Raw genomic sequence first — 23202 nt, forward strand, 5'->3', positions numbered from 1 at the left:
AAGCACGCTCCAATTTAAAGCGTCCCTCATGGCATGCTCCAGATAGAGCGTGCCATGCACACATTTGAGTTTGCAGAGTACTCGAGGTCGCGTCACGGAGCGTCACGCCGCCGGCCGATCGCTGTCTCTCTCGCACTCCCGCGGAACGCCGGAACGCTGTACGAGTGCGAGAGAGACGGCGCGAAGAAAGCTCTGTTCGGCCCGCCAGTGTCTCAGTCTCTGTGCGGAGCAAGCTAAAGCGACGATGTAGTCACTGCGTACTGGCACAGGCCCGCCCCACAGTGGGCCAGCAGACCGGTGGAGGCGGCGAAATCCTCGTTTTGAGCTCCAGAGTCGCTAAATGGGACTCGAACCGAACATGTGACCCCACCAATGAATTGCTCTCCGAAGGCGGAATCCATTGGTGGGGTCACACGTTCGGTTCGAGTCCTGCTTAGCGACTCTGGAGCTCAAAACGCGTCTAGAGTTTTGGCCGCCTGCGCCGGTCTTCTGGCCCACTGTGGGGCCCGCCTGGGGCCCGCCTGGGGCCCGCCTGGGGCCCGCCTGGGGCCCTGGAGGCGTTCCAGCCGGTTCCAGCGCTCCGGCAACGCCGCGCACACGGCCAAAACGGCCGCGGCAGCTTGGCGACGAGGTTGGCGACACTGAACTTGAGCTGATTCGCATGGCCGGCCTGGGCGGCCCCGCGGCCCACCGCAGCCACGGCCCACCCGCGACACTTTTATTTCCGCCGATTCGGCAGCCCTCGCTCCGTCTCTCTCGCACTGCGGACCGCGGCAGCCGCGGCACTGTTGTCTCTCTCGCACTCATGGGGCACCCCCTAGAGGTGCGAGAGAGAGAGAGAGAGAGAGAGAGAGAGAGAGAGAGAGAGCGACGTAAGCAGTGGCGCGCTGAAGCGGCGCTTGCGTGTGGTGTCTGGAAGTGTGAACCACCGCGGCACTGAACGCGGAGGCCCGCCACCAGCGCCAGCCTTGGCTCCAGCATGCTATGCTCCAGCATAGCTCTCGTCCAGCAAAAATTGAAAAAAAAAAATTATTAAAAAGAAGCGCCAGGACGAAAACTGTAACGGGTTCTCTTTCGTCAAAACCCCCTAAAAACTATAGTCAAAATTATCGAGAAAAAAAAAAGTTGCATGCTTGGTATTTGAACCCACGCCCGCGGGTGGCGCCACGCAACACGGCGCTACCGCATCACAAGAGAAGTGAGCATGCCGAAAGAGCCGCCGCGGCCAAAATCACCACACCGCAAAACCACAAACGCGAGCGGAGAGGAAAAAAAAGAAAAAGAAACGAGAGGCAGAGATAAAACGATTAGAGGCATGGAAAAGAAGCGGCGCACTATGATCTAGAATCCCGAAAACGCGGAAAAAATTCAGAAAAACGAAAGTGCTCTGATTTGGCTCCCGTGTGGCTTAAACTATCCTTGAATGTCCATCTGACAAGAATCAAGTCAAGAAACACCTCGGTCGGTCGCCTCCGACTAATGGGAGGCTCCCAAAGTTGACAAATTTGTCAAATTGACTGGACGTTTGTTGACGTTCTTCGTTGAGGTTCCGTCCGTCCTCGATTTCCCGGGGAAGGCGGGTTCGAACCCACAAACCCTGTATACCATTTTAAAGGTCTTTTTTTAGGTTTTTTTTGCACTTTACGGTTTTTTTTTATGTGTCATTCTCGGATTAATGGCAAAGCCAGAAAATTTCTTTACAAAATTTGGCAAAATTGTTAAAATTCGAATTTTTCCGAGAGCCGGGATCAAAATGGCTGGGTTTGGCTGGGTTCTGGTGGTCAGTTTTCAGTAGTCCGGTCACCATAGTTTGATAATCCATCGGCAAATGCTGCGACCACCTGCGACCCCGCGATTTTACAGCCCTCAAACAGGGTTTTTTTTAAGTTTTTTAAAAGACAAAATTCCGTCCGTGCCTGCTTTAGGACTCATGGACACATACATATATGGAACGACGGGCTTCAAAAGTGCTATCAAGGACATATATTTACTCTTAGTTCATACCGGAAGTGAACTCAAAATCACCGGAAGTGGGCTTAAAAGCTCAGAAAATAGGCAGAAAAATGCCGAGATTGAGAAACGTGAAACCGAAAATGAACCCAGGGACATCAGAAGTGAGTCTGCAGGGAGCAAATGGAGGCTGGTTGCAACTTTTTCGCAGTGATGTATGAACATGATGCGAGGTATCAAGGAAAATGCGGCACAATTCTCACTCTCAGAAAAGCAGTTTAGAAGAAATGGAAAGAGCTCAGTTTTATTCCAAAAGTAAATTAAGGAATGTGCCTTTTTGTATAACTTTCGCGTTCTGAAACTAGTTAAATTACATTTTTAAAGTGACAAGACAAAATGTGTTTTTGTCGCTTTGTGTTTTACATTTTGTTTAAGACATTTTTTCGGATTTTTTCTGTACATTTTGTTTCGTTTTATACCGTATTTACACGCATATAACCCGCACACGCATATAACCCGCAGCGGGTTTTAGAGTGTCCAAAAAGGTGAAAAATCGTTTGTTGACGAATATAACCCGCACCCGCGACAGGGTACAAGGATGACGGCTACCCCCTGTTTGAACTGGCGGCGCGGGCCGCCACGAACCGACAGAGGGCAGCACCGTCGTATTTTTATATTTCTGCCCATTATTCAGTGGTTTCTACGACTATGCCAGTATTACATTTTATTGGAAATTGTATTCGTTGTCATTATGCAGCCGCCAAATGACCGTAGTTCACAACTCTAGCGCTAGCTTCGCACACTCTACCTCGCCCCACCCTCCCCGCTCCACTCCCCGGTAGTTAGAGCGCTTAAATACGATTTTTCACCTTTGTGCACTCATATAACCCGCACACGCATATAACCCGCAGCGGGTTTTGGAGGTGTCAAAACGAGGTAAAAAAGTGCGGGTTATATGCGTGTAAATACGGTACATTGAATGAAATTCAACTGGTTGTGGTAAATCGTGTGGTAAATTCAAATATTTAATAAAAAAAAATTTGAATGGCAGAGTAAAGCCGCTTCATCGTTGTGTTATATCTTGCACACCCCTTCTTCTTTTACGAAGTAAAGGTCCCAGACCTCCATACTAGTGCCAGCAGCTCTTTACCGACTTCAATGTCTTATACAGCAATATTTTCTCAATTTTTAGTCTTTTTCAGCTTTTTTTGCAGTTTTTTTCAGAGGCACGTCACCATAGGTCAAAACTAATGTCAGATTCGGATTCCCCGACCCAAAATAACTACTAGAGGAAAATTTCAAGGCCGTAGGAATTTTTTCCGCGATTCCGAGATTCTAGATCATAGTGCGGCGGGTGCGATAGCGCACAAGCCTACAGTGTGGAGGTCCACAGTCGCCGATTCGGCAGTGCAGACGCTGGAATGTCAACGCCTCGACCAATCTGCTAAAAAAAAAAAAAAAGCGCGTGGAAAGATGCAAAACAATTACTCAAGGCCCAAGTTTTCAGGCAATTGCCAAGCTTTATGTCACTCATTTCCATAAAGTTTTTTCTCTACATTATACGCTGTTGCATTTTCGCACGGTGCTTGGCCGTCGGTACAGGCGGGTACAGGTGACCTTGCTTGGCCAGGGCGTTCGCAGGAAGGCAGGGAGGCGGAACGCGAAGGGGGGGGGGGGAGGGGGGGGGGGATTGGATTTGAAACCTGTCCAGGCGAGTACCTCTCCAGGAAGAGCGGCAAGCACGGCCACCGTGAGGCGCAGGTGGCGGCACTGCCTCAGCACTGCCTCCGTCTCTCTCGCACTCGTGGCCTGCGCCGTACATATAACGGTGCGAGAGAGACAGAGCGACGCCACGCGGGCGGCATCGAACAAGAATAAAAATCGCGAAATGGAAAGGTTCCAGTCTCCCAGTGCCAGAGTGGTGCATGGGGCCACCGCAGAGTGACCCAGAAGACCGCTGGAGGCGGCCAAAATTCTTAGCGCCTGTTGAGCTCCAAGTCGCACGTTCGGTTCGAGTCCCACTCAGCGACTCTGGAGCTCAAAACGCGTCAAGAATTTTGGCCGCCTCCACCGGTCTTCTGGCACACTGTGCACCGTTGTGTGAATGCGAGCGATCGGGCGAAGCAGAGAATGCCTCCAGTGGAGCTCCAGATTCCGCAGGAGCACCGGAGCACCCCTCGCAGCGCCCACACCAAAGCGGTGCAGTTGAGCTCCCCGACCAGTGCAAGTGCACGTAGTGCCGCATACTCTGTCTCTCTCGCACTCATAGGAACCTTGTACGGTGTGGGAGAGAAAGACAACGACGCAGCAACACTAATAGGAGGAGTCTGAATTCTCGGACGGCAGGTAGAGACAGCCTCTCGCTTTCTGAGGGGGCCCAGCGTCGTCGGCACCACGGAGAGAGCGAGAGAGGAAGAGAGCGAGAGCACGGCACGCACCGCGGCAGATCGAGGTCGCACACATCGCTTTCCCGCTCGTCCAGCAGCACTCCAGCAGGAGAGCCAATCAATCGGCGGGCAGCATCATCGGCTGTACACAATGGGCCAGAAGACCGGTGGAGGCGGCCAAAACTCTAGACGCGTTTTGAGCTCCAGAGTCGCTGAATGGGACTCGAACCGAACGTGCGACCCCCACCAATGGATTGCTCTCCGAACGAGGAATCCATTGATGGGGTCACACGTTCGGTTCGAGTCCTGTTTAGCGACTCTGGAGCTCAAAACGCGTCGAGAGTTTTGACCTCGATATCTCGGTCGACCGTGCTGCGAGATAAAGGGGCAGCAAACAGGACGAGAGACAAAAGAGCTCGCCGATCCACCCCGTTCGGTATCAACCACCGGCCGGGGGCAACCCACTTCGCCGGGCCGATAAAACAGATACGTAGGGGCGAGCACCCAGCGGTGCAGCAGGGGGAGTTCATCAATTGGCGACGCAAAGATCTCCCGCGCGCCCCTGGTGGCCGCTCCGCGAAGCTCTCTAAAGGCTATCCATGGGATCTGTTTACACGGCGTGTGTAGGGTAATCGTTGTCAATATTACAATCCAGCATGATTTTATCGGTGTTAGACGCTGTTAATGCGTCGATAGGTTTTGAGAGACCTATACGCGAAGGCGAACAAGTGCTACAGGCCGGGTTTGTTGTCGCAATTGGTATAAAAGCCAAAAATGATGACGAACTACACATCCAGGCTCTAGTCCTTCGCACTACCGGAGTTACCACCAAAACTCCGTATGTTATTGAAATCTGGGTTGATTTGTCAAAACCACCTGGCCAGCGTGTTACCAAAGACTCCTCGCCTGAATGTCAATGCCCGGCTGGAGCTTCCGAGAAGTGCAAACATATTATTGCAGTGCTTCTGTACCTGTCAAGGTAACCTTACCAGCGCTGCATTCGGCTCTATTTTGACCAAGTTTAAGTACCCAAGGGAGTGGAAATAATATTTGGACTGTTCTTTTTTAGGGTTGAAGAGTCTGACTTAGATGACCTAAGTTGCACCGACATTGAGCAGCAGTGGGGTTCTCTGAAGGCAGCACCCCTTCAGGAATACGAGGCGAAAAAACTCACCGAGTTGTGCCATGTGAAAGCGAAGAGGGATGTATATGTTTCTAACATGCCAGAGGTCACCAAAGAAATGGAAGAGAGGTGGAAGGAAGCACTGACCAACTGTAAGAAATTCTCGTGATTTTTTTTCCATTTTTTATACCGTTTTTATAATTTACTTTTTGGCACTTTTTGCCTAAATGAAGTTTGGTTTTTCTTTACAAGCCATCAATGCACTTAATTTTTTTCTTTTGATTTCTTCTCTCTGTTATTTGAGAAAGTCATAGTATTGTAATGAACTGTACCTTTTATGAGTGGGCTGTCTGAGCCTTGAAATTATTTTGTGTCAATCACTTTTGTGTATGTGTTGTGATTTGTTTATTAACAACTGTTGCTGAAGTATTTTATAAATAAACAAATTCATGTTTATTTCTTGTGTCTTATTGTGTGCATTGTAGGTGCAGTTCTCAGTGAATTTTCCCTTTTCACGAGTTGTCTGAGGCAAGGGTCAGGAGTAGCATGCTGCCCGCAGGATGCAGCAAGCCGCAAAGAGGAGATTAAAGTTACCATTAAAAGGCTGCTGACATTCCGCACTTGGCGGGTTGTATCAGCTGTGAGACAGCTGACGCAACAGAAGCTTGACTGCTTAGCCCCAAACCTACTTCAGTTTTACGAAGAGTTTGTGAAAGTAAACCTCCAGGAGTGTGTCGAACTTGCCAACACACCCCAGGGCACAGCAGCTTGGCATAAGCACCGCAGTGTTCGAATCAGTGCAAGCAAAGCTAGAGCCCAGTATACCTACTATGTCAACAAGAAAGCTGATTGGGACGCAAGATACAATGAGTTGTACCACAGTACATTCAAGGGAAATGAATACACAGTTGCAGGACTTCGTTGTGAAATTTTAGCAAGAGACCTTTATGAAGAGCAACGTAGATGCAAAGTTTTTGAGACTGGTCTTTTGGTGAGACCAGAAATACCCTGGTTCGGGGCTAGTGTTGATGGAACTGTAATCGATGAGACAGGAAAGTTTTTGAACACTATAGAAATTAAAACATTTAAAGAAGGTCAACATCTCAATGCACAGGAGCTTGTGGAATATAATTGTATTAAAACCTTAGATGAGAATGGAAATGTAAAGGTGAAAACCAGCATTATGCCCAAATGCAGATAGGTATGTTGGTCACAGGGGTAGATATGTGTGAATATGTTGTCTACTCAGAAAGTGGAAAAGATTCACATTATGTCAGAGTTCCTTTTGATGAAAAACATGTGTTAGACCTCTTTTCAAGGCTTGTCCATGTTTACTTTGATAAGTTTTTACCTAGGATGGTAAAAGACCACCTGTCTAATCAAACTGTTAATGATTAGGTATGTGAATTCATGTTGGGCATGTGCAACAATTTTTTAATTTCTGACATTAAGAAAACAATTTTTTTATAAGCTCGTTTTAATTAGCTTGACTTCAATTAAAATGTCTGACACATTGAAACTGTCCCTCTTATTAAAACAGAAGACACTTACATAAACTTATCAATATTAATAACTGGTGGGCCTATATTAGTCAGACCCATAGTAACAGTTAAGACATCTTCAAAGTAGGGGGCCAGAGGCCAAGGTACTGGCCCACGAAGGAAATCAAACTCTCGAATCCGCTGGAAAACTCTCTCGACATGCACTCTTGCCCTAGCTATCTCAGCACAGGACAAAGCTTCTTCTCGACTTAGTTGTTTCTTTTGGGTCAAGAATGGTGGTCGATACAAAGTCAAATTTCTCTAAAAGGCAAAGAAAATAAAATAAGACAAACATTTTTCGCAATTTACAGTTAAATTCAATAATATGAAGCTTACCTCAAGACATTCCTTCTCTATTTGGTAGCCCTTGTCCACCATGACAGCATCTCCATAATCAAGCCTGTTCAATATTTCTGAATCAGCGACAATGTGCTTGTCTGAAGCTCGGCCACCAAAAGCAGAGCTTGTTTCAATTATGAGTCCTGAAGGTGCTACTCCCATGTTAAACTTGACAGTGTGGTTTTTCTTGTATTGGGAGTATGTTAACACTCTGCATTTTAAGCATTTACATTTCTCAATGGTTACTTCACAACAATCAAGTATAATTCTTGTGTTTCTAAATTTATCAAAAGAGAGGGGAAGGTTACACCTTATCATGCTCTGGTCCGGCCACGGTATCACTACTTTCAATACTCTAGCAAGAAGCGGACTCATATTCTTGAAATAATTAGAGCATGTTTGACGATTAATACCAAATAGAACACCTATAGCAGTGAAATCCATATTTTGCTTGATTTTTACCATAGTTAAAATAATTCTATCTCTAACAGATAATATTTTCTTGTTGCTTCGAGAATCTACAGCTATATCTGCCACACATTTTGCTAAACACTCCAGCATATCAGGCGAATGGAGACCAGTGAAGGTAAACAGTTTCTCTTTGGTACACAGAAGTTGTGGTAAAGTAATGCAGGGAACTGATTTGCTGTCATCTTCATCTTTCCATAATGGCAAAAAGTTGACTTGAGTGCACTTCTCTCCAGTATCTAAGTCACTTAGAATGTCAGCCAGAGTAACACCTTCACAGCAAGGACGAATACTTCTTGTGTCAGCAAGATTTGCTTGAACAGCACAATCCAGAATGCTTCGAAGACAGGGGATTTCTTCATCAAATTCTACATCATCAGTGTGAGTGTCGTTAGTGTCGTTATCAGTCTCAGTGTTGACTGGGCACCTGAACATAATGGAAATTTATAAATTTCAATCTTGAACACAACTAATATTTGTCATTTAATATACTTTCAATGTTATTATTGATTTAAATTAGTGTAAACAATAGACAAACCTTAGAGATGCAGCATCCCTCTTAGCAATTCTTCCTGCTCTGGCTGAACGTTTTTCAGCCTCATCTGAAGTCACACCTTTGTCATGAGTTCGTTGGGGCAGATTTTGAGATGGGACTGCCTTAGGAAACAATTTCTTTCTCTGGGTAGAATTAGCTGAAAGAGAACAGCAAGGTAAACAAAGTTTACATAACCCCGAAAGACCAATAAACAAAACAACGAATTTCACAGTATTATGCAAGTGACATGCCACAACCAGTGAATAGAACGGTTAATAAGGGTCCACATTACATTCTTACAGATACTTACAGCTGGGAAAGAAGTCTTTAGAGCTGAAATGCTTCGAACAAACACGCATAGTATCCGAGGCTGGCTTGCCCATTCGGAGGGCTGACTCCCATTTCTTCCTTTGGTTTTTTTCTCTTGGGAATAAATGAAAGCTTATTCCTTCCGAGGCGTATTGTGAACACTGTGGCACACAACAATAAGTGGTTCCTTTCTTCCGTTTCAAGCCACGGGACTCGTCATTAGCGTATTGATGATCCATCGCGGCTAATCGCCATGCAAGCCGGTGCCCAGTATAGCCTTTAGGGAGCTTCGCGAAGCGGCCACCAGGGGCGCGCGGGAGAATCTTTGCGTCGCCAATTTGGAGCACTACACCGAACGTGGCCCCTACCAATGAATTCCTCGTTCGGAGAGCAATCCATTGGTGGGGTCACACGTTCGGTTCGAGTCCCATTTAGCGACTCTGGAGGCTCAAAACGCGTCTAGAGTTTTGGCCGCCTACGCCGGTCTTCTGGCGAATCCAGTGCGGGCCGCCTTCTATTTTTCGCCGTGCAGCCTCACGGCGTCCCGCGGCCTGCCCGCGGCAGGCTGAGAGTTCGGAGCCTAAATTTGAAAGTTATACAAAGCGCGCGCAGCGCGGCTGCGCGTGCACAGGCCTAAACATCGGCTGGAGCTGCAGCGCCGTGCAGCGCAGACGACCAATATTATCCCAGGCTTGACGAGAGTGAGACGGAGAGAGAGAGAGACGGCCGGAGACCGAGAGTGAGGGAGTGAGACAGAGCGAGGCACGCCGAAATAGCCGCGCTCCGGCAAGGGGTCCGCAGCCTAGCTGGGGCCTAGCAGGGGCCTAGCTGCACACTGAGGTGCCTCTGTCTCTCTCGCACGCGTGCGGGCTGTGGGGGCAGTGCGGGGCGCCGCGTGAGTGCGACAGAGACGGAGCATGGCGCGGCAACGCGGCGGTAGGGCGTTCAACAAACAAACACGCCGTGCAGCGATCCTGGCGGCGATCCGCATCGTGGCGGCGGGACCGAAAAGGGGGAGAGGGAAAAAGATAGCAGTGTACCCGCAAGGCTCCCGATCGGCGTGCGCGGCGTGCGAGCGTCTGCGTGCTCTCCCACACCTCTCTGCTGGGGAAGCGCCGCACAGTGGGCCAGTGCTTGGCAGGGTGGGGCCCACGTGGATGCACGTGTCACATCCGGCCATGCAGAGCACGCAGGACTACGCAGACTACCGGCAGGACGAGGACTTCTCCCTCCCTCCCTCTCTCTCTCTCCACCTCCGCCACCTTCCCAGACCTTCAACCGTGTGCACAGAAAAGCTGTCACAGGAAAACTTAAACAGGGCAGCGGCACACAGTGGGCCAGAAGACCGGTGGAGGCGGCCAAAACTCTAGACGCGTTTTGAGCTCCAGAGTCGTTAAATGAGACTCGAACCGAACGTGTGACCCCACCAATGGATTGCTCTCCGAACGAGGAATCCATTGGTGGGGTCACACGTTCGGTTCGAGTCCAGCTTAGCGACGCTGGGTCTCAAAACGCGTCCAGAGTTTTGTCCGCCTCCAACGGTCTTCTGGCCCAGGGGGTGTCATGCACTCCGTGGGTCCCAAGACGACGCACAGCTGACTCGCATCCTGGTTGGCGACAGGCGTGAGAGTCTAGCCAAGTGCCAACGCAGCCCCTCCTCCTCACTCCCAAAAAAATAGAGGGAGTAAAAACTTGCGACCCACAGCACGCTTGCTATCACAACGATCCGCCAAATGTAAATGTCTTTTTCTGTCTCCACCAGTCTTCTGGCCCACTGTGCCCCGCCTCGCCCCGCTCCATTGCGCACGAGTTGCACGATCCAGTCAGTCAGTCAGTCCCCACGAAACACCGAGACGGCGCGCCGCGGCGGGACACGCCCCCGAGTGTTGCCGGCTCCAGTGTGGTGGCTCCAGCCGCGCCTCCAGCCACTCACTCCAGCAGCGAAAGCGACTGGCTGCCTGCACGCCGTGCCACGCCACGCCACGCCGCACAACCACACCCACCCGCAGCGCAGCAGCGCAGCGCGTCTCGCGGCGAGGCAGACAGACTCATTCCGGAACGGCGCTTCAGCTCGCTATCGCTGTCTCACTCGCACTCATGGGGCGACCCGCAGGCGCCCGCAGGCCGCACAGTGGGCCAGAACACCAGTGGGGGCGGCCAAAACTCTAGACGCGCTTTGACCTCCAGAGTAGCTAAATAGGACTCGAACCGAACGTGTGACCCCACCAATGGATTCCTCGTTCGGAGAGCAATCCATAGGTGGGGTCACACGTTCTGTTCGAGTCCCATCTAGCGACTCTGGAGCTCAAAACGCGTCTGGAGTTTTGGCCGCCTCCCCCGGTCTTCTGGCCCACTGTGGGCCGCCGGGCTGCGAGAGAGACAGAGCGACGAGGCTCCGTCCCGGAAGCAGCCGCCTAGCCAGCCGGGCGGTCCGGAGACAGTAACGCACACACTGGAACACACGACCCAGACCAGCTTTGCCTGCAGCTTTGCCGGCTTTGCCACCGGGCGCCTGCCTCGCCTGCCCTGGGGGCGCGCGACTACACTGTCAAAAGCAAAGCTACTCTAAAAAAAAAATCTTTCACAGAATAGAATGTGTTTAATGCACTTTTTTTAGGTTTTGGGTTGAGATTTCCTGGCTATGCTACGCCTAAAAACCTAAATTAAATTTTGCATGCAAGAATTTTCTGCACAAAACAATTGCACACTGTCCGTACGACAACTTATTTTTAATCTTTTATGACACAGAACTTTTGTTCTTAATAATGCAAACGGTTCTCGCCTCATCCAGCCCACTTAAAAAATCTGCATATTAATTTTTTTATAGCACCAGTGGTCTACAGGGAAAAGGAACAGCTCTGGGCACTAACTTGCCACTCCAAATGTCACGGCTATTCCTCTCAGAAGCAATTAGTTTCATAAAGGGGTGCTACCCGCGTTGCCTAGGAACAATATTTCCGGCAATATATTCAGTATGCTCCACCTAGAGCTACCTAACCTGAGCCCCAAACAACCCAACCTCCATTATGCAAATAAAAACTTTATAAAAATGTTTAAAAAATGCTAGAATTTGTTTTAAAAAAAAAAAACGTGAAATATGGACTATAAAAATCGCTGTCGACCAGAAAATTCTTAAAATTAATGCACAGAGAATGAAAACAAAAAAAAAGTGAGGGTGGTACTATGTACCTGAGCACAGGTGTCAAAGTAGCATTTTCTTATTTAAAAAAAAAAAGTGATTCTGCAGAAACAGGAGGACTGATTCCTGCGGGACGTCACACTGGCCGCAAGCCCGGCACACCAAAGCGGGAAATGGAGGAAATCGGGAATTGTTGAAATGTCACTTTCCAGCCTGGAAAGGCTCCAGCGTTTTGTAAACAACCTGTTGCTCACTGCAGACAGCAACAGAGACAACCGAGGCACGTAAACGGTGCGTACTCACCCGCCACAGCAGGAACAGGAGGTATCCATAGAACATGACGAATCTCTTGCAGGACATTTCTTCTCCAGGACTGGGGTGGCAAATTCAAGGCAACATTTGTCCCACTTACGCATTCCTTCGCGACACAACACAACACTAACACTGCCGCCCCCGACTCCTCTCACGACGTCCTTCGCGACTCGCTCTCATGCTGCCGCAGCCCACTCATCCTCCAGGCGAACGCCAATTCCAGAAATAAAGCACTTTTTCGCGACACTCGAAACTTTTGGCCGTCACAACACGGGCAAGCTGTTGCACTTGGGTCTTGCACGACACCTTTCTACTCCGGTCACTGCCACACTGAAAGCGTTTTCTTTCGGACTTGAAATGCGAGCGATGGCGCGCCCTGTCGGCAGCGCCGCGAAGCTCGAGCGTCTCATTCACATTCTTATTCACCGTGCTGCTGGGTTTCTCATAATCTAGCTAGTCTCCCTCAAGGCCCACCAGCACGTCGAATCTTAGTGCAGACATTAATGCAGGTGTTTATCCGGGGGCTTTAATGTTTGTCTGCACTGCCCTGATTATAATTCGTCTAGGTTTATGCTAGAAAAATACTTGGGACGCTGTTTTTCGGGTCCTCGGCGAGCACTTGCGAAGAAATGAGAAATTGCTGCCAAATGAGAAATACAGCGCTCGGAACTTCACACTTTTATCACCAAACCAAGTCACGATTTTCGTGATTCAAAAGAGCATAAACTCAACACGGTAGTTAAGTGTACCAGAACCGCAGTCAAGCCGCAGCAGTCACCACAGGTGCTACGAGTCGCTCACTTGTGCCATGAAAGGTAAGCCATGATGGTTGGCAGCCCCGAGAGAGCGGCTGCCGCCACAGCCACAGCAGCAGCAGCCGCCCCGAGAACCAGTCTGGGGCCGACAGCAAGCCCGGCCCGGAACCTGACGTGGACAGTTGTTGTTCACAAGCGTCGCACTCTGGCTTGGGCTTGGCTGCTGAGACAAGCGCGCAAAATGCGGAGTTTTTCGTGCGCCGTCCGCACCCTCGGGGTGGCCGTCATCGTGCTGCTGGGCTTCCTCGTCCTCGCCCAGAGCCAGGACAGCAAGAAGGGCCCCAAAGTGACGGATAAGGTGAGTGCGCCTTGGTCCTGCGGCCCTGCGGGGGTGGCTAGGCCGGCCCGGCGAGTCCTTCCGGCCGGTCTTTGTCCTCGCCGTCGCCACCAAGTGTCCTGGGTGTCCTGGCGTCCAGGGGCGGACGCCACCAGGACGCCAACGGCGCCCCACGGAGGCGCCTAGGACGCGACGCAGGAGCAGGACCGGGATCAGTGCCTGAGGTCACTGAACCACTCCACTTTGTGCCCTGCTCGTCTGTGGCCACTTGGTTGCATTGGATGATTGCCCTACCCGGCTTGGCCCGGCTTGGCCCTGACCCCGATGTTATCTGCCGGTCAGCCCCCTGGCCCCGAGCAGACTTCCTGTGCTGGCTTGGCAAGCCTCTTGGCAAGCTCCGCTCCATTGTCCCCATCATGCCATCTCATCCTTCCTTCAAGGATGCTCTCCTGGAGTTGACAGGTGTCATCAAAGCCTAATGCCCACAGTTTGAATTCTGTGTTGCAGGTCTGGTTCGATATCAAGATCGGCAATGAGAAGGCTGGCCGTGTCGTGATTGGTGTTTTCGGCAAGACTGTCCCCAAGACTGCTGAGAACTTTGTCGAACTTGCCAAGCGTGAGAAGGGTGAGGGCTACAAGGGCAGCAAGTTCCACCGAGTCATCAAGGACTTCATGATCCAGGGTGGTGATTTCACTCGTGGTGATGGAACTGGTGGTGAGTACTTATCTCTCTTTTGTCCAAAATTCGTAACCCTAGGTTTTTTTTGTTTTTTTTTAAATTAAATATTTTTGTTTGTGCTTTTAGGCAGGAGCATTTATGGCGACAAGTTCGAGGACGAGAACTTCAAGCTGAAGCACTACGGCGCTGGCTGGCTGTCCATGGCTAACGCTGGCAAAGACACCAACGGTTCCCAGTTCTTCATTACCACCAAGCAGACTCCCTGGCTCGATGGTCGCCACGTTGTTTTTGGCAAAGTCCTCAGCGGAATGGTTGGTTGAGAAAGATAAATGGAGATATTGATTTCTCACCAGCATTTGAATTTCACGATGTATTTGTGTGTTCCAGAATGTCATTCGTCGCATTGAGAGCACCAGCACTGATGGCCGTGACCGCCCACAACAGGATGTTGAGATTGTCGACTGTGGTGTTGAGCAGGTGGCTGAGCCCTTCTCTGTTGACAAGGCTGATGCTCAGGAATAATCACAAAACTTTAGCAGTATAACTCTGACTGTGTACAAAACAAAGCTGTGACTTAAGAATTTTATTTTTTGTATAATTTTCCTTTTTTATACACTGCCTAGCTCAATTATTCAAACGAACTGTAGTTCCAAATAATTCCCTCACATACTATATTGTAATATTCCCAGGTTTTGATACACATTCATTAAAAAAACCATAAAACCCATCTTGAGTATTTATTTGCTTTGCCGTATGGCTGTGGTCTCTTTACTTTGGTAGTAATAATTATTTTTAAAACAACTATCTTAATGACTGTTCATGTTTTGGTCTTGGTTGAACTTTGGAATGGAGCTTCACAGCATGATGACTGGCTTCACGCAGGTGGGAGCGCCGCGCGCCTCGTCGCAAAGACTTCCCTGGGGCGCGGGGCATCTCCGCCGTCTGCGGCTTGGCAACCCAACCGCCAGGTCGGCTCTCCATCACAGTGGGCCAGAAGACCGGTGGAGGCGGCCAAAGTTCCAGACGCGTTATGAGCTCCAGAGTCGCTAAATGGGACTCGAACCGAGCGTGTGACCCCACCAATGGATTGCTCTCCGAACGAGGAATCCATTGGTGGGGTCACACGTTCGGTTCGAGTCCCATTCAGCGACTCTGGAGCTCAAAACGCGTCTAGAGTTTCGGCTGGCTCCACCGGTTTTCTGGCCCACTGTGCGTTGCAGTCGAATCAATCGGCTGCTCGTTTCTGCCGCGACACTGCGATAGCGCAGGTGGGCGTGGCTAGTGGCTGCAGTGCACACTGAACAGCGTGCCTTGGAATACTGTTATCGGATCGACGCAGCGAAAGGCGCGTCCGGGATACCTGGTCCCGCGGGACGGCGGCGCGGCGCGGCGCGGCTAGCAACCAGAACCCGAACCGGCAGGGCAGCAGCGGCGGGTCGACGGCCGGACCCGCACGGCGCCATGTGGGAGGCTCTTGAGACCACTCGGGACTCGATCGCAAGGCGTTTGTTGCCGAGCGCCGGTCTGGCCAGGGGCAGCGCGGTCACTGCGGTCACCGCCCAGGCAGCGTGTCCGTACCACGAGTCCACAAATCACTTCAGGTCCTCGCACTTGCTGGCCTGGAGGCCGGCGGGCGGTCCTCAGGGCTCCGCCTCGCTGGCGGAGGCCTCGGCCTTGGACTGCTGCTTCGGCAGGGGTCGCCCGTTGTGCCTGACGAGGGGCACGTCGCCGAGGCCGTGGTTGGCGCTGGGGGGCGCGGCGACGGCGGGGCTGGGTCCGTAGCGCTCGGCCAGCAGGCGCTGCACGGCGGCCAGCGGCGTGCCCTTGGTCTCGGGCACGGCCACGAAGGCCAGCAGCAAGCACAGCGCGCTGCTGGACGCGTACAGCCAGCAGGCCTCGTGCGCCGAGGTCATCTCGAGCGCCACGGTGGCCAGGATGGAGCCCAGGATGGCGCAGGCCGTGCCAGACGAGGCCACCACGCCGCGCATGTTGGTGGGCGCCATCTCCACGGCCAGGGTGGCGGGCAGGGACAGCAGGCCGAGGCCGTGCGCGAAGGCCCACGACAGCTGGCCCACGACGAGCCACCAGCCCAGGCCGCACGTGTCGACGCGGTCCTCGCAGCGGGCCGCGGCCAGGAACACGTAGCCGACGCCGGCCATGGACACGGTGCAGGCCGCCGCCGAGGCCGCCAGCAGAGGCCGCCGGCCCACCAGGTCCACCAGCGCCACGCACGCCATGCAGCCCGCCAGGCTGGCCGCGGACACGCACATGGAGAAGGTGGACGCGCCGATGAAGGCCGGGTCGGCCGAGTCCGGCAGCCGCAGCGCCGTGTAGAACATGACGGCGTTGTAGCCGCTCAGACGCCGCCAGCAGCGACAGCCCCATGGCCAGCAGCAGGACGTTGCGCGCCACCGGCCTGGAAGCAAGGTGCACCATTTCATTCCAGTTCCTGTGGTGGGTGGTGACTACGCTCAGTGGGCGCAGGCGGCCAAAATTCTAGACGCGTTTCGAGCTCCAGAGTCGCTAAATGGGACTCGAACCGAACGTGTGACCCCACCAATGGATTCCTCGTTCGGAGAGCAATCCATTGGTGGGGTCACACGTTCGGTTCGAGTCCCATTTAGCGACTCTGGAGCTCTAAACGCGTCTAGAGTTTTGCCCGCCTCCACCGGTCTTCTGGCCCACCGTGCAGAGGGTGACTCACTTGCTGGGCAGCTGCCTCCAGACGATCTTGACCAGCTCCTCGTCCTTGCGCATCAGCTGGGCCAGCTCGGCCTTGACGGCGCGCGCGCTGGCGCGCAGGCTGGTCAGGCTCTCGGTGGCCTTGTTCCAGCGCTCCTGCACGGCCAGGAAGAGCGGCGACTCGGGGCTCCAGGAGAAGGTGCCCAGGAAGAGCACGGCGGGCAGCACGCTGAGCGCCACGAGGCTGCGGTAGCCTACACTGGGGCCCAGGGCGTGCATACTGAGCAGCCCCGCCACGCCGCACGCGCTGGACACGGTGAGCAGTGTGCCGCGGACGTGGCCTCCGCGATCTCGGCCACGTACACGGGCACCACGATGGCCGTGGCCCCCATCGCCAGCCCCGCCACCACGCGCGCGCTGTACAGGTTCTCGGGCCGCATGTCGGCGGCCAGCACGATGAGCCACGACAGCAGGAACAGGAAGCCCACCGTCAGGTTCACGTACTTGCGCCCGTACTTGTCCATGGCGTAGCCCACCGGCACGCACGCCATGAGCGCGCCCAGCCACAGCGTGCCCGGGATCCATGGCACCTCCTGCGGCCACACGCTCCACGCCCACAGCCGCGTCCTCGTGTTGACCAGCGTCTGCGAGGCCCAGCCCGCGCACAGCCCCGACGAGTAGAAGCTCAGCGACGCTGTGGACAGCAACAAAAACAGTGAGGCTGGTAGGCAGGACGCACAGTGGGCCAGAAGACCGGCGGAGGCGGCCAAAACTCTAGACGCGTTTTGAGCTCCAGAGTCGCTAAACGGGACTCGAACCGGACGAGTGACCCCACCAATGGATTCCTCGTTCGGAGAGCAATCCACTGTTGGGGTCACACGTTCGGTTCGAGTCCCATTTAGCGACTCTGGAGCTCAAAACGCGTCCGGGATTTTGGCCGCCTCCACCGGTCTTCTGGCCCACTGTGCGACGGCCAGGACGGCCGGGCGGCTGAAGCCGAGGCCCCTGCGGACGGCGGGGTAGGCAGCCCGGCGCGCTCGCCTGTCTCGCGGCTGCCTACCCGCACCTTGGCAGGCGCTTCGCCGCTCTGTCTCTCTCGCCCACTGCGAGTGCGACAGAGACAGAGCGGCGAATCGCTCGCGGAGATTGGGTAACGGAGAGAGAGCTTTGACCCGCGGCACCCTTCCGGCCTTCCGGCGCAAGGCGAGGCGAAGCGTGCCTTGGCTCGTGTAACAGGTTGACTAACTCGCGCCGCTCGCGGTTCGTGGTTCGCGCCCCATTCGTTTCGTCGCTCTGTCTCTCTCGCACTCACGGGGCGTCTCGGTGGGTGCGAGAGAGACAGAGCGACAAAGCCAAGCGGCCTGCTGACCGTCTCCGCGTCGCACAGTGGGCCAGAAGACCGGTGGAGGTGGCCAAAACTCAAGATGCGTTTTGAACTCCAGAGTCGCTAAACCGGACTCGAACCGAACGTGTGACCCCACCAATGGATTGCTCTCCGAGCGAGGAATCCATTGGTGGGGTCACGCGTCCGGTTCGAGTCCTGTTTCGAGACTCTGGGGCTCAAAACGTGTGTAGAGTTTTGGCCCTTCCAGCCCACTGTGCGTCGGCAGAGAAAGGATAGGCACTCGAAGTACGTGACAATCCTCCTCATCCGCTTGCTCCTTCTTCTTCTCCTTCTCCCACACCTGCCCTCGCTTAGTCTCTGCGCCCAGAGAGCGGCAAAAAGTAAAAATATGGCGCTCGCACCGTGGCGCGGGACTCCGACCGCTATGCTAATGGGGCGCCAGCCGCGCCAGGCGTGTACCGGCTGTAATCGAAGCGGCAAAACTGACGCGACCGAAGCACTTTCGCAAAACGGGTACAAAAGTGCAGTTGGAGTGACGAACGCACACAGTGGGCCAGAAGGCCGGTGGAGGCGGCCAAAATTCTAGACGCGTTTTGAGCTCCAGAGTCGCTAAATGGGACTCGAGCCGAAGGTGTGACCCCACCCATCGATTGCTCTCCGAACAAGGAATCCATTGGTGGGGTCACACGCTCGGCTCGACTCCCATTTAGCGACTCTGGAGCTCAAAACGCGTCTGGAGTTTTGGCCGCCTCCACGGTCTTTCAGCCTACTGTGCGCGGCCTTCCCTGACGGATCAGCGCCCGCTGATATTGGTCCGATTTCCGGTCGAATGTAAGTCATAAGGCGCGCGCGGTTGTTTTTGTTGCGATTTCTTTTGGCAGTGTGCGCGAAAAACGACGAAACGACGACCGGCGCCGCGCGGGCTCGGCGGCTCGGCGGCTCGGCTAGATTCACCAGACCAGAGGATGTTGTCAGACACGTGTGGGCCGAGGCGGGTTTGCTAACGAGGTGCACTAACATTTCCATTTCCGCGTGCCCCGAGTTCCAGAGTGAGACCGACAGATATTCTTCTTTCATGGCCCAGGCAGCGCCTGCACTGGTTGGTAGGCGTCACATAGTCCTATGGCCTCGTGGTCCAGGACTCGGCCCGGCCAACGTGCAAATGCGGAGCTCGATTCGCTCTTCGACTAATCGAATAATCGATTCATCGGTGGCGGCGCGTTTCCCGCACAGTGGGCCAGAAGACCGGTGGAGGCGGCCAAAATTCTAGACGCGTTTTGAGCTCCAGAGTCGCTGAATGGGACTCGGACCGAACGTGTGACCCCACCAATGGATTGCTCTCCGAACGAGGAATCGATTGGTGGGGTCACTCGTCCGGTTCGAGTCCCGTTTAGCGACTCTGGAGCTCAAAACGCGTCTTTGGCCGCCTCCACCGGTCTTCTGCGGCAAATCCACTGCGGGGCATCCGCGACTGGCAGTGTGACAGTGCGACTGGGCTGACTAGACTGGCCAGGGCGGCCAGCCGAAGGTCGAGTAAACAGTGGCGGTGTTTACAGCGATTGCAATGCTGTGGCCGAACCGGCCCAACAGTCGTTCCATCTCTCTGTCGCGCCGACACGGGACGCCCCATGAGTGCGACAGAGACAGAGCGACGTCAACGAGTCCCTCCCATCGACGCCAGCCCTGCACCAGACTGGCTGTGGTAACGCCACAGAAGTTCCAACTATGGGCGCGTCCGAAGCTGTCCAACGGTAACGGTGCGCATGGAGCCATAGTTTGTTTTCTCAATGTTGACAACCTGTGCATAAAGCTTGCAGAGCTCATCAGAGCGGACAATTGGAAACTTGAAATTTGAGCGTTTGTGAGGTAGCAGTAAAGGGCTAGGAGCAGCACGCCACGCTGCCCAGTGTAGGGGAAGGTCAAGGCGGCGGCCAGCCGACCAATTCCGAGAGTAAAGCGTCATTACACTGCGTACGCGTGCGTCAAAAATGTCGTCAAAAAGTTTCCGCACGGCCCCGAGTTGCTGCCGCCGTTTGTTCAGTTGTTATTGGAAGCGAGTCGACCCAGCGCACAGTGGGCCAGAAGACCGGCAGAGGCGGCAAAATCCCGAACGCGCTTTGAGCTCCAGTGTCGCTAAATGGGACTCGAACTGACCTTCTGACCCCACCAATGGATTGCTCTCCGAACGAGGAATCCATTGGTGGGGTCACACGGTTGGTTCGAGTCCTGTTTAGCGACTCTGGAGCTCAAAACGCGTCTAGAGTTTTGGCCGGCTCCACCAGTCTTCTGGCCCACTGTGCAGCGTGAGATACGCGGCAGACAGACGGACAGCGGCAGACTTTATGCTGACAGGCGGGGAAGCAGAGCAGATAGACAGGTGAGCGGGGCAGTGAACTGATACGACCCGATAATATAGGTAAATGCACCGCGGTAGTAGCATAAGTGGCGCTCCAAGAGTCCGTAACCCGTTGCCCGGAGAGACACCTCTTAAGGAATCTTTTCGCTGGAAGGGCGAGAGAGAAAAGTTGGCTAGAGGACCGGTGGAGGTGGCCAAAACTCTAGACGCGTTTTGAGCTCAAGAGTCGCTAAATTGGACTCGAACCGAACGTGCGACCCCATCAGTGGATCCCTCGTCCGGGGAGCATTCCATTGGTGGGATCACACTTTCGGTTCGAGCCCCATTTAATGACTCTGGAGCTCAAAACGCGTCCGGGATTTTGACTACCTCCACCGGTCTTCTGGCCCACTGTGCCTAACCTATTTTCGTGAACTGGAGTCTGGCGGCCCCGCTCCGCCCCGCTCCGTCCCGCCCCCCGCTCGGCCCGGCCGGGGCGACTGGGGTCGCGACCCGGATCACCACCAAACAGTGGCCCTGACCAGCGCGGGCCGCGACCAGGGACGCCGCCAATTACACCGACGCGGGTTCGACTCCCGCCCAGGACAAAAAAAAACAACAACAACGTACCGAAAAGGGAGTAGAAGACCTGCGGCAGCAGAGGGTAGGGCGGCGCGCAGAGGGACGCCATCTTGTCCTCTCTGTTTATCCCATGGAAGTCCAGCTACGAGGCCGTCGCGTCGGGTCTCCAGGTAGGCCTTGCTTCAGGAGGGCTCTGCTCCACGGGGCCCTCCGGTCGGGGTGGCTCCAGGCCTCCAGGCCTCCAGGCTTCAGGCCTCCAGGCTCCAGGCCTCCAGGCTTCAGGCCTCCAGGCTCCAGGCCTCCAGGCTCCAGGCCTCCAGGCTTCAGGCCTCAAGGCTTCAGGCCTCCAGGCTCCAGGCCTCCAGCCTCCAGGCTGCAGCAACCCTTGGCTGATCCTCCAGTCTTCCCTTGCGCGGGGCTCGAGGCGGGGCCTGCCCAGGGCCAGCCACTCCAGCCAGGCCCACTGGGGCCCAGGCCGGCCAGGCCCTGCTCAATGGCCGTGTTCCGGCCCTACACTGCCACACACTGACACACTGCTCTGTCACGGCCCCAACGGCCCCACGGCCACTCTGCGCCGAAACGGCCACCACTCTGTGCACTCCGTTGAGCCGTGACGGTCAGTCTGCGAGTCTGCCTGGGCGCCGCGGCCGCCAGCTGATTGCGGGGACACACACACACACACACACCACACACACACACACACACACACACACACACTCACGCTGACACCGCTCGCCACACGTGGTCCCCAAACGTCCTCGCAAGAGCGCACCAAAATACGCCGCCGTGTTCCGGGGCCGGATAGGGCCCACACATAAACAGGCTCCTGGCGTCAGAGAGTCAACGAGTCAGGGAGTCCCAGTTCCCAGGCTCGTCGTGCCCTGTTGGCTCGCGACGCCTCTCCGGTCTTGTTGTCGCGGCCGAGCAAGCAATGTTGTTTCTCGTGCACTCTTCTAGTGGCGTCGCGCTGTCCTCCAGCACTCTTCTTTTCACTGCGCGCTGTCCTCTAGCACTCTTCTTTTCACAGCGCGCTGTCCTCCAGCACTCTTCTTTTCACTGCGCGCTGTCCTCTAGCACTCTTCTTTTCACTGCGCGCTGTCCTCTAGCACTCTTCTTTTCGCTGCGCGCTGTCCTCTAGCACTCTTTTTGTCGCGGCACACTGTCCTCAAGCACTCGTCTTGACGCGGCACGCTGTCCTCTGTCCCTCTAGTCGCAGCGCTTCGTCCTCTAGCACGCCTCACTGTCCTTCCCCTCCCCCTCCCCGCTCACGGCGCTAGAGCGGCGCCGCTCTCGTATTCCTGCATGGCCTGCATGTCGTGCACTGGGGCTGCTCCGAGAGGTCCGAGAGGTCCGAGAGGTCCCAGAGGCGGGCCGGCGACAGTGTTGTCGATACACTGTAGACTGATTCCGCACAGAGCGGCCGTCGGTCTATCTCTCTCGCATCGGCACGGAGCGCCCCATGAGTGCGAGAGAGAGCTGCCACTCGGAATCAGTCAGCACCTGATAAGGCCGAGACGCCCGAGACGGGGCGCACGGCCGGCGAAGCATCGGCGGGGCATCGGCGGGGCCGCGCTGACCGAGTGTCGACGGCGTCCTGGTGCGTCCTGGCGGCGTCCCGCCTGCGTTTCGCCTGGTGTTCCACGTGCCGAAGTACGTTCCAAGAGGCGTTCCAAGAGGCGTTCCACGGGGCGTTCCACGGGGCGTTCCACGCGGGGCGTTCCACGGGGCGTTCCACGGGGCGTTCCACGGGGCGTTCCACGGGGCGTTCCGCGGGGCGTTCCGCGGGGCGTTCCGCGAGTCGTTCCGCGGGGCGTTCCACGGGGCGTTCCACGCGAGGCGTTCCACGGGGCGTTCCACGGGGCGTTCCACGGGGCGTTCCACGGGGCGTTCCACGGGGCGTTCCAGTTCCGCAGGGCGTTCCGCGCGTGCCTCGCGGCGTTCACTGCGGCCGCACCGCCATCACTGCGAGCGACTGCGAGTCAAAACGCCAAACGGCGAGCCGGCCCAGCACACCGTGTCCTGTCAACGCGACGGCAGCGCCGCGGGCCGCGCCACGCCAGTCGTCGTAGTGGGGCAGGCGGGCGGGCGGCGACGCGAGGGGCCTGACGGGCCTCCCTCCCCCACCGCGTGCACTACGCCTGCATCTGTCTCTCTCTGCGGCCGGCCGGCCGGCGGAGACTGGCAGGCTGTCAGAGATGGCACGCTTTGCTTGCTCTGCTACTCTATCGGAACGCAAACCCAGAGCCGTGCTGCCCGCGAGGAGAATGTCGGCGGCGCACAGTGGGCCAGTCGACCGGCGCCGGCGGCCGAAACTCTAGACGCGTTTTGAGCTCCAGAGTCGCTAAACAGGACTCGAACCGAACGTGTGACCCCACCAATGGATT

At 54.9% G+C, this 23202-nt stretch overlaps 5 protein-coding genes across 6 annotated transcripts in view; 2 read left to right on the top strand and 3 right to left on the bottom strand.

The window, feature by feature from the left end:
- Nucleotides 1-12458, bottom strand: part of LOC117648652 (tyrosine-protein phosphatase 10D) — a 28187-nt gene extending 15729 nt beyond the window's left edge. For both annotated transcript variants that reach the window (XM_034391301.1, XM_034391299.1), the window contains exon 1: nt 12095-12458. In XM_034391301.1, the coding sequence (XP_034247192.1) occupies nt 12095-12151 (57 nt within the window). In that variant the 5' untranslated portion in view covers nt 12152-12458. The remainder of the gene's footprint in view (nt 1-12094) is intronic.
- On the top strand, nt 4943-5681 carry LOC117648656. Its single transcript, XM_034391305.1, has 2 exons — nt 4943-5316; nt 5407-5681. The coding sequence occupies exons 1-2, from the start codon at nt 4994-4996 to the stop codon at nt 5627-5629; spliced, it is 546 nt and encodes a 181-aa protein (XP_034247196.1). The 5' UTR covers nt 4943-4993; the 3' UTR covers nt 5630-5681.
- On the bottom strand, nt 6992-8935 carry LOC117648653. The gene is made up of 4 exons (XM_034391302.1): nt 8654-8935; nt 8347-8500; nt 7338-8235; nt 6992-7262 (listed from the first exon to the last, which is right to left on the bottom strand). Exons 1-4 carry the CDS (start codon nt 8889-8891, stop codon nt 7008-7010), a joined length of 1545 nt encoding a protein of 514 aa, XP_034247193.1. The 5' UTR covers nt 8892-8935; the 3' UTR covers nt 6992-7007.
- Nucleotides 12459-12968: 510 nt separating the features above from the next.
- On the top strand, nt 12969-14601 carry LOC117648655 (peptidyl-prolyl cis-trans isomerase B). Its single transcript, XM_034391304.1, has 4 exons — nt 12969-13216; nt 13703-13910; nt 14001-14185; nt 14262-14601. The coding sequence occupies exons 1-4, from the start codon at nt 13100-13102 to the stop codon at nt 14394-14396; spliced, it is 645 nt and encodes a 214-aa protein (XP_034247195.1). The 5' UTR covers nt 12969-13099; the 3' UTR covers nt 14397-14601.
- A 451-nt stretch (nt 14602-15052) lies between these two features.
- Nucleotides 15053-22589, bottom strand: LOC117648654 (probable metabolite transport protein CsbC). The gene is given in 5 exon segments (XM_034391303.1): nt 15053-16234; nt 16236-16290; nt 16579-16897; nt 16900-17250; nt 20867-22589. Coding segments are annotated over 5 exon segments (1506 nt in total). The 5' UTR covers nt 20928-22589; the 3' UTR covers nt 15053-15514.
- Between the last annotated feature and the right edge of the window lie 613 nt (nt 22590-23202).

The sequence above is a fragment of the Thrips palmi genome, unplaced genomic scaffold (genome assembly GCF_012932325.1).
Source record: "Thrips palmi isolate BJ-2018 unplaced genomic scaffold, TpBJ-2018v1 HiC_scaffold_3, whole genome shotgun sequence".
NCBI classification, from domain to species: Eukaryota; Metazoa; Arthropoda; class Insecta; order Thysanoptera; family Thripidae; genus Thrips; species Thrips palmi.